This window comes from Lolium perenne, chromosome 6, assembly GCF_019359855.2.
Source record: "Lolium perenne isolate Kyuss_39 chromosome 6, Kyuss_2.0, whole genome shotgun sequence".
NCBI lineage: Eukaryota > Viridiplantae > Streptophyta > Magnoliopsida > Poales > Poaceae > Lolium > Lolium perenne.
Genome location: NC_067249.2, coordinates 148,548,542 through 148,558,791, shown reverse-complemented (window position 1 = coordinate 148,558,791; position 10,250 = coordinate 148,548,542). Strand labels below are relative to the sequence as shown.

General features: G+C 48.2%; 2 protein-coding genes and 1 pseudogene across 2 annotated transcripts; 2 read left to right on the top strand and 1 right to left on the bottom strand.

The window, feature by feature from the left end:
• The first annotated feature begins 867 nt into the window (after positions 1 to 867).
• On the top strand, positions 868 to 1,719 carry LOC139832526 (3'-5' exonuclease-like). Its single transcript, XM_071822304.1, has 2 exons — positions 868 to 1,145; positions 1,248 to 1,719. The coding sequence occupies exons 1-2, from the start codon at positions 868 to 870 to the stop codon at positions 1,717 to 1,719; spliced, it is 750 nt and encodes a 249-aa protein (XP_071678405.1).
• Positions 1,720 to 2,159: 440 nt separating this feature from the next.
• Positions 2,160 to 3,452, bottom strand: LOC127310317 (protein FAR1-RELATED SEQUENCE 5-like). Its single transcript, XM_071822303.1, has one exon. The coding sequence runs from the start codon at positions 3,450 to 3,452 to the stop codon at positions 2,160 to 2,162; it is 1,293 nt and encodes a 430-aa protein (XP_071678404.1).
• Positions 3,453 to 8,393: 4,941 nt separating this feature from the next.
• On the top strand, positions 8,394 to 9,938 carry LOC127309513 (GDSL esterase/lipase At1g28580-like; annotated as a pseudogene).
• Positions 9,939 to 10,250: the final 312 nt, after the last annotated feature.

Sequence of the window (10,250 nt, the reverse complement as noted above, 5' to 3'; positions counted from 1 at the left end):
TTTATGGAGCGTTTCTCGAAGGTCGAAAAATCGACATTCTTAGAAACGGAACCGTTTGGGTTACATCAAACCACTTTTTCTAAGATAGTCGATTTTTCGACCTTCGAAAAAAAATCCAGTTTTTTTTACCCAATATGTCACACGTTTTTGTGAACATAATCCGTTGGTTAAAACGTTTTTTGAATTTTTTGAATTTTACCAGATGTGCTGCAGATTTATTCAAATCAAAACTAAAAAACTTATCAGCTAGGCCGAAAGACATGTAACGCGGTTTCTACTAAGCCCATTAACGTGGAGCATGGACGCGGGGAAGGAACACTCATGGCCCATCCATCAGGGTTCTCTAGTTTTCTTTTGTTTTTTTTTTCAACTCGAATTTAACTGAAATTTAATTGTTTATTTTCACAGAAATTCAAAAATTGAAAAAACCTTCACACTTCGTATTAGAATGGATACGAGAGTGTGTGCAAAAATTTCTGGAGCGTTTCTCGAAGGTCGAAAAATCCACATTCTTAGAAACGGAATCGTTTGGGTTACATCAAACCACTTTTTCTAAGCTAGTCGATTTTTCGACCTTCGAAAAAAAATCCAGTTTTTTTTACCCAATATGTCACACGTTTTTGTGAACATAATCCGTTGGTTAAAACTTTTTTTGAATTTTTCGAATTTTCGAATTTTTCGAATTTGGCCGTCAGACATGTAACGGGCCAATGTGGGCCGCCAGACCTCTAACTGCATGTTCGCCTCCCGCCCTTCGCCTCCTGCCCCTATATCCGCCCAATACTGTGGCAGTTCCACCGTTCTGTCCCAACCCCGGCCGTTCGTCTACCGCATCCCAGTGCTCCCTTCCTCCCACGCTGTCCATGCATGGCATCTGCCTCTTCCTCCGTCGTGGCCGGAGACGAGAAGTCCACGACGGAGAAGTACCGCATCCTTGCGCACGGGAGTACATATATCGACGTCGTCTACACCAATGAGGCGGCGACTGTTGATAGAATTCTTCGTATGTACGAGGGTTGGCTCGACGAGGACGAGGACAGGTTCAAGTTCATTGGTCTGGATCTCGAGTATGACTCTAGCGGACACAAGTTGGCGGTAATGCAAATCGCCATGAGGGAGCACGTTCTTGTATTCCACTACATTAGGTACAAGGATCATTGAAATTTATGTCCCTACATTGAATTTAAAGCGTCCCTACATTTTCATTACAGTACTTGTTGAATTTATTTGTGCTGCTCTTGACAAAGGTGCAAGGATCATTGTCCGCGCCTACTGACTTTTCTCAAGGACAAGCAATACACTTTTACAAGTGTTGATAAAAGAAATGACACAAAAGTTCTTCGTGCGGCCGGTCTTCCTGTTCCAGAAGAGAGACACATCGACATCCAGGACATTTTCAAGATTAATGGTCAACCGCAGGCTGGAATGGCTGATCTTGCAGCAAAGCTCATTGATCCCAAGTTTGCCAACATGAAGAAGGACTTCAAGTACAACCGGCTTCGGAAGGAAGGGCATGGTTTCTGGGAATGCAAGCCACTGTCCTGGATGAACCTCGAGTACGCAGCTATTGACGGCTATCTCAGTTATGAGATATACAACAAGATCTACACGGTGAACGAGGGACAAGCTCACCTCCAGAGATCATACCGCATCTGCCCCAGATGCAAAAATCAGGATGAATCTTCATCAATGATCGACAAGTGTCAGAAGCAAGCCTGAGAGTGATAAGACTCAAGGGGGCAAGTACTAGTGTGTTTGTGCAGTCTGTAATTATATTTGCGATGTGTCCAAGACATAGTTGTGCTCTATGTTATTTGTGAACAAATTCTCCATATTGTTTTGTAAGTATCATACAGTGATCTGTGCAGTCTGTAATGGTATTCGCAATGTGTGCAAGACATAAGCTGTGCTCTCTGTCATTCGTGAACAAAATTGTCCTAGTTGTGTTGCAAGTATCAAAATTCGACCTTTGACAATCTGACCAATGTTTGTACAACAAATAATACACAAGTGCAACTATGTGAATCGATCAAGTAGTGTTGTTCATACTTCCGATGGTCCCTCATATCTGCATTGCATGAAATAACACACAAGTCAGTGGCACATAAAATAGTAGAAGATTAGTGCAAGCTATTTAAGAGTAGGGCTGAATCAGATACTCACTCCTTATGTAGCCTGCACTTCATCTTGTTGTTTCTGTTATGACCTGGTTGATTGCAAGCAGTGCACAACCTCTCCTTCTTCCGCTCGTCGTGTGACAGTATCCTGCCATGTTTTGACGTCTGTTGATTCGTATCCTTGTCCTTATAGTACTTCTTGTTTTGTTTAGGTGCTCCTTTGGTCTCAGCTTTATCAGGATCACCCACTACTGGTGCATCTCCTCTGTTTTGTGCGTCCTCATGGTAAGCCGTTGAACGACTGTTCTGGTCACCTTTTCTCCTGTGTATTATGCCTTTCATACATTTCATAAGCTCGCTGTAAGATTCTGGGTCATGCAATGCTGCATCAAAAGCTTCTGCTCCAATTTGGGTAAGCTCGCTATGCTTTCTCCGCTCAGCTACCCCTTCCCATCCCCATCCGTACAAATCACTCTCGCGTCTCGAGGGCAAACCATACCTTGCATCCTTCGAGAACCTTCGGAGAACACAACAGTTCGGAATTTCAGAGCACCCCACAAAATGCAAAACAAACAAGATGTGCTTGCAAGGTAGCCCTTTCCGATACATCCTTCGGCAGTTGCACGTTATTGTTTCCTCTTTGCTTTCAGGTCTGTACTCCACTGAAAACAAATACTTACGGTTATTCATCCATGACACAACGAAGGTTGTTAACCCACCAGCACATCCAAGTTGATCTACAATCTCTAGGCCCCCAATCTTTTTCAGCTCCCCTTGAACGAGGTAGAAGTTTGTAGCAGTGAATTTACGGGCAGCAGACATCTCTATATCCTTGTACACAGTAGCGCAACCGGTGCGTCGAGAGTCTATGGTGTCTGGCGGGCCTCTTCCTCCCGGACACGGCTCTTTGTTATTCTCGTAGTGCACAACCATATCCACCATTGTCAGTCCAAAGTCAAGGTGGGTGTGTAGGGTGGAGTTCAAACTCTCGCTCCTCTGGTTGCTTTTCATTCCGAGGAAATATCCATTCGCTAGATACGCGGCTGACCACAACTTCTTCCTCCTATACATCCTCTTCATCCATTCTTTGGTTAATTCCGTCTGGTGCTTCTCGACGAATGCCCTCCATCTCTCCTCGAATACTTGTTCTGAAGTGGTGTAGTACAGCAGCGACCGGAATTCATTGTGAGCCAGGGAGTCAATGTGCTTCTTCATGTTCTTCTCAATATGCCACGTACAAACACGGTACCACACGCCTGGAAAGACTTTACCAACAGCGGCGATCATTGCAGCGTCCCCATCAGTGATGATCCCTTTAGGCTTCTGCTGATACATGGCTTTCAGGAATGTTTCTAACAACCACTTGTATGTTACTTCCTTTTCGTCCGAGACAATGGCGCATGCAAAAACAGTAGTCTGGCGGTGATTGTTTATTCCCACAAAAGGTATGAACGGCATAGCATACCGATTTGTTTTGTACGTCTTTGTCAAACACCAGACGTCACCGAAGTCGGCATAGTCCTGCCGAGACCGAGAATCACACGAAACAGGTGTAACAATTTTCCACCTTTACCAAGCTTGTAATCAAAATAGAATTCAGGATCATCTCGCTTCCTCTTCTCCATAATGCCAATGGTTGTGTTGGCGTCACCCTTTGCAACCATCTTCCTCTTTTCACGGCAAGACATGTTGTAAAGATCCTTTCTTACAAATCCTACCATGCTGTATTTTCCATTGTCACTGATAAATGTCCTCATAATGTTGAATAATCTCATCCCAGCAGCTCCGGTGACATGATCCTAGATTTACGATGAGCCTTGATCTTTCTATGAGACCTCATAAAAGCGATTTGATCAGCTGTAGCAGGCTTATGGTTGTGATTGTCGTCAAATCTCAGAACAGTCCAAACACCCTTTTTCCTGTTATACGACACACTGAAATGGGCATCACAGTTGCAGCGAGACTCAGGACGGTGCCTATACGTTCTGTCTTTCATTTCTAAGTACTTGCTTTCACGTTGCCCAGCCCTGGAGCAAAGAAACCGCCTATACCGAATGGTGGGTGTCCCTAATTCATCAAGGCGTTCCTTTTTCTTCTCGCGTCGAATGCTAAAACCATGTTCTTTGGCATACTTGTTGTAGAAATAATAGGCAGCCTCTTCGGAAACAAAGATCATGGCCCTTACAGCCTCATACTTTATTTGTCTGCTCATTTCAGCATCAATATCATATGGATCCTTATTATCTTCCTGCTTAGTATGGTCCAACTGGGAACTTCCTGTCACCTAAACAAATATGACAAACATGGCGCTATTGTTACAGACACTTTGATTTGTTCTATTATGCATTGCAATGCATCAAAATAAAATCTTACTTCGCTTTTGCATTCAGATTTTGACAGCTGTGAACCCCCCCCCCCCCCTTCTAATGATTTATTTGCTCAGGGAATATCCTCTTCATAAGCAAAGTCTTCCAAATCAGAATCCCCATAGTAGGTAAGCTCACTGTTTCTGATTACAACAACCTGCGCAATTTGTAGGAAAATAGCAAATTACATGTATATTCATCTTCACCTGGAAGAAGGCAAGTAAGATAAAAGAAAACATACATCACTCGTATTTTCAGAAGTGGGTTCATCATCTGTCTCTCTTATGCTGTCTTCATCATCGATGTCCATCTACAAAATTTGCAACAAGGAGGCAAAATTCAAGGACAAAATATTCCCATGCACACTGTACTGATAAAATATGAAAATGTGAGTGACTCACATTATCAGACTCAGATACAGGATCACCAAAAATGCTATCATCATCATCAGACGAAGGTATTTCATATTCATCTTCTGAAGATGAAATATCAAAAGCATCCCATGTGGAGTCATCAACATCTGTAGTTGCTTTCTCATTGCCAATCCCAGAAGCCATAGAGCCGTCTATCTGTCCAAATAAAACCAACATCACTGACCTAATCAACATAAAAACTCGGCTTGGAATTCATTGTGAAATGCTTATTAACAAAAAATATACGAAAAATTGGTAAAATTTTGAACAACAAATTAAACCCTAAGCACAAATGCGACAATACATCCTATAAAGTATACATGGAATAAGAATAGAATAACAGTGTGGCACGGGGGCTAACCTCTGAGGGTCGTCGGTGGCAATCTGGGCAGCCACGGGAAGTTGGGCTCGGCGGTGCTCTGCCTTGCAATGGAACGACCTATATGTCGATCGTGGGGAGGCGGAGGGTGGATGACTCAGACGTTCGCCGCCGTATTATCGTGCGCACCGCGGTGACGGCCAACCGATCCACCGGATGCGGGAAGGATAGGAGATCGCCGAGGTAACCAGCCAGACCTGCTACGATTCACCGGGGTACGTGCAAATGGCGGTGGTGAGGGATCGACCGGCTACAACAAGACGGAGGGATCAAAACCCTAGGTATGAATGGCGGCCGTGGGAGGGGAGGGGTGGAGTTGGGCCAAGGTTGGACGCCGGATCCTTGCCGCGATCGGCGGACAAGCAGTATTCACCGGAGAAGATCTAGATCGGAGATCGCCGGGCTGGCGGCTGCGACGAGCTGATCAAGGTACGTGAGAATGGAAAGTGACAACCGACGACGAGCTGATCAAGGTACGTGAGAATGGAAAGTGACAACCGACGACGATCACCAAGCAGTATCCATCGGACGTATACACCGACACGTACATACACTGTATACCTTTTCAACGAGTACAAGGGTACACCGTATACCCTTTCAACGGGTACACGGGTACAATCGATATGGATCTTCGGAGGCTAACCTAGCCCGACCCGTTAGCGCCGGTGGAAGGAGCACGTGCATAATGGTACGTTTATGCAATTGTTGGTTTGGGGGTCTATGGAAGCGGTCGCCATTAACTAAATCGCATGCGACAAGACAAAACGACTAAAAATCGATGCCAACAAGGCTCTATGTTTCTTGGGTGTGCCATGCGAACCAAAGCGGATAGAATAGCTGTTCCAAATATGGTTGCTAGTTGGAAGTGGGCTTAGAGTATCTCCAACGGGGCGAACGCAAAATGGACTTTCAAATTGTTCGCGCCGTCCGTTTGCATTGATGGTAGTTTTTGTCCACGCGTTCGTTTGCGCCCGGTGTGCCTCCAGCGGCCCGACGCATATTATTTTTTCTACTTTTTTTTCTCGTTTTAATTTAAACATAGCTACAAACATTACACAAACTAATACATAGTTTAGAACATGGTAAAACATTGCAAAATGAGGAAACATAACTAGTGTTGACCACGCATGTTTTTTATGTTCGCTGCCAAGAAAGAACACTCTCGGGCAGTCTTAATCACCCAAACTGAAAAATCCAGCTGGCAATAATAGCCATATTGTTCCTATCAACGGAGAACATACATAAACCTTTACTAGTGGCTTTAATTGGCCCATGATCATCTTCGCTGCAAAGAAAGAACACTCTGACAACACTAGCTCTCGGTGTCCTCGTCGGACTCGTCCGTGTGGTAGTGCCTGCGGCAGGATGTACCATCAAACACCTTGACGATCATCTCGCCACCCCTCTCGTAGAGGAAGGTGAACAGGCAGCCGTGCTCGAGATCGAGGTCGCGAGCGAACTTGTCCCACCCGGTGTGCAGGTGCATCTTGCCCTGTCCGTCGAACAAGACCTCGACAGGCCACCAGTAAAAGTTGCAGCTGGCCTCCCGTAGCTGCAACTCGGCCGGCTCGACGCCGTCGACGAACTCGGCGAATTTGTCCAGGAGCCGCTTGATGCTGAGGGGGTCCTGGTCAATGCTAAGGAGGAACTCGAAGCGTCGGACCTTCCTCCGAAGACGACGACGACGCAGGCGACAGCGAGCGTGGGGCCGTAGCTGCTCCACCTCGACAACCACGGTCGCGGCGGCCACGCCTGCGGTCTCGACCACCTCGCCGGCCTCCTGGACTAGCCATGGAGTACCTCACGGGGCTGGTTGCGTCACATGAAGAGCGAGGCGGCGCTATGGGAGGTTGTGGCGGCTAGGATTTGTGTGGAGGAGAGGATGAGGAAGATGAGCGCGCACCATCTTTATATACGCCGGAGGCAGTCAAGGGGCGCGGCACGCGTGACTTCGCCATAACTTCGTTGGCAGAGGTGTGCGGCGGTCGCTAGGCATGCGAGGCATCGCCATTAACGTGCCGGAAACTGCTGAAGCGACGCCTCGTCACCAGTGACTGGCGCGGCTGAGAAGACGCATCGAGTCAGGGTCGTTGTCAGACGGGCCCAACGAAACGTTCGCCCAGACGCAAGTGGTTACTTGGCGCGTCCGTGCAGCATTTGCGGAGACGCATAAAAAGGCACATTTAAATAAGTTTGCGTCTCCGCGAACAGTTAGTATGGATCGGGCCGCCTGGACCTGATCCCACAGGTATTTTTGGACTCAGCGCGGACGCAAAATCTGTGAAGAGCGGTCGCCTCTCTGCGCAGCTGCATGCGCTGCAATCTCGGCTGCATTGCTAGTTTTGTCACGTATCCATGACCGGGAGCATCGCAGCAGGTCTTGATACGTGCATGCCCGCTGCCAGAAGGGCATTTAAACAATCAATCCACCGAATGATCTGGTAAACACCTACTGAGTTTTCTATAAAAGCAGGACTGATAATCACCCTTTCTACTTATAAGGAACCTTTGCATGTGCTTACTCGGTGCCCAAACTAGCTATGCCAACTAATTTGGCCATATATACCCATTGTTTTGGTTATCCCCTTCATTATTTGCGGCGCCAAAATTTAGGCCGCCAATCCATATCAAATCTCACACAAGTAGTTCGGCCAAATATGAGGGACCAATCCTCTAGCTAAAAAGGTAGGATGTGTTTGGTTTGTACCTAGATGTACTCCCTTGGTCTATAAATAGATGTCTACGATTTGCCTAAATTTAAACATATCTAGACTCTATTTAGTGTCTAGATACATTTAGATTTAGATAAATCTCAGACCGCTATTTATAGACGGAGGGATTACATAACTTGGCGACATTTGGCTAGCAAAAATGCGTGAGTTCAAGTTTTGCTTTGTTGATGGTTTGGTTAGCTTTTGCAAAATATTTGAAGCACTGTCGGCAGAGAAAATTAGCCGAAACCAGCAACAGTCTTGCAAGGTACAGAGCATGCTCCCAACACGTCGCGCATCGGCCTCGCTTCATTTGCCATATACCCGCGTCGATCCGGCGCTACAAAAGCGTACGATTATCAACTCCTACCTATGTCACTCGTTCGCTCACTCACTCACTCTTGGACATGGCTCTTGTTCTAGGGCGCCGCCTGCTCATGGCGTTGCTCCTCGCGGGCGCCTGCGCTGCGGAGCGGCACGCCTCGCCGCCGGAGGCGACGGTGTACCGCATTACGGCCATCTACAACTTCGGGGACTCCATCTCGGACACGGGGAATCTCCTCCGCCAAGGCAACACCGGGCTGCTGAACTACACCACGGAACCTCCTTATGGCATCACCATCGGCCACGCCACCGGCCGTTGTTCCGACGGCTACCTCATGATCGACTTCCTTGGTACATTACATATCGATGGATCTGTTCTTCAAAAGTTACTACTACTGTGCAACATATGTTTGTATTCTTACACAATTCAGCATTTCGTTGTGCAGCAAGAGATCTTGGCCTCCCGCTGCTCAACCCATACCTCGACAGGAGGGCGGACTTCACGCACGGCGTCAACTTCGCGGTCGGCGGCGCCACCGCCCTCAGCACGGCGACTCTCGCCAGGAGGGGGATTACCATCCCACACACCAATAGCTCCCTTGAAGTCCAGATCAGATGGTTCAAGGAGTTCATGAGCTCAACCACGAACCACCCTCGAGGTTAAAACACGAATTAAGCTGAGATGTTAAAGTTCTTAATAAACTGAAGCATGCCATGTGGTTGTCTATATGTGTGCTTTGGTCTGCAGAGATACGTGAACAGCTAGCGAGGTCACTGGTTATGCTGGGGGAGATCGGTGGAAATGACTACAACTACGTCTTCCTCCAGCCCCGGCGGACTAACGGTCGATATGACCGGATCAGCAATGCCACCCGCATGGCGGAGAGCATGGCACTTGCTCTCGCACTTGTACCTCAAGTTGTGCAATCCATAACAAACGCAGCCAAGGTATGTCAAGTTGTGCCTGAAGTTGTGCAATGCCATCTCGATCGTTTTACGCATCCAAAGCAAACGTCTCATGTCGTATCTGCAGGAGGTGCTCGGCATGGGCGCCACGAGACTGGTCATCCCGGGCAACTTCCCCATCGGGTGCATGCCCAGCTACCTGAGCTCGGCGACCTCCGCGTCATCGTACGATGCCTACGGCTGCCTCGTCTCCTTCAACCTCCTGGCGCGCGCGCACAACTTGCGCCTGCTGCGCGCCGTCGGGGAGCTGCGGCGGTCGTACCCGCGCGCGACGGTGGCCTACGCGAACTACTTCGCCGCCTACCTCGAGATCCTCGGCGACGCGCCGCGGCTCGGCTTCGAGGCCCCGCGGAGGGCCTGCTGCGGCGCGGGCGGCCCGTACAACTACGTGAGCGGGACTGCGGGAGGCTGTGCGGCGCGCCGGGGACGACGGTGTGCGCGGACCCGGGCGGGCGTGTCAGCTGGGACGGCATCCACATGACGCAGCACGCTTACGGTGTCATGGCCGAGCTGCTGTACCGCGGAGGGCTCGCGTGCCCGGTTCCGGTGAAGCTCCCGCGCCAGAAGGATTGCCCGCCCCGCCAGTGAGTTGATGATTCAGAGCTTCTGATGAATTTCTCTAGTGGAAACATGTAGGAATCTGGAATCACATTCTGTGTATCTTGTTCACGTCGTGCGAGGCGATTCAGAGCTGCTTCTGAATTTCTCTAGTGGAAACTCTGCTGTTTTTAAGAACAAAACACATGACCGCGAGATGAGCAATAAAGCTAACTTTTCCGAAACGCCGTTTGCTAATTCTTAGTTAGCCGAGATTTATATTAGCTCGATGCATGCTTTTGTCCGTTGATTAGCCTCCTTCGTTTTTTTTTGGGCCCTTTTGTTGGCCATGATCGGGTTTTATGCCAGGCCTTTTGTCTGGGCCGTTTTTCTTCTGGTTAGTTGTCTTGTCTTCTCTCTTTTTTTCGCCGGGCCTG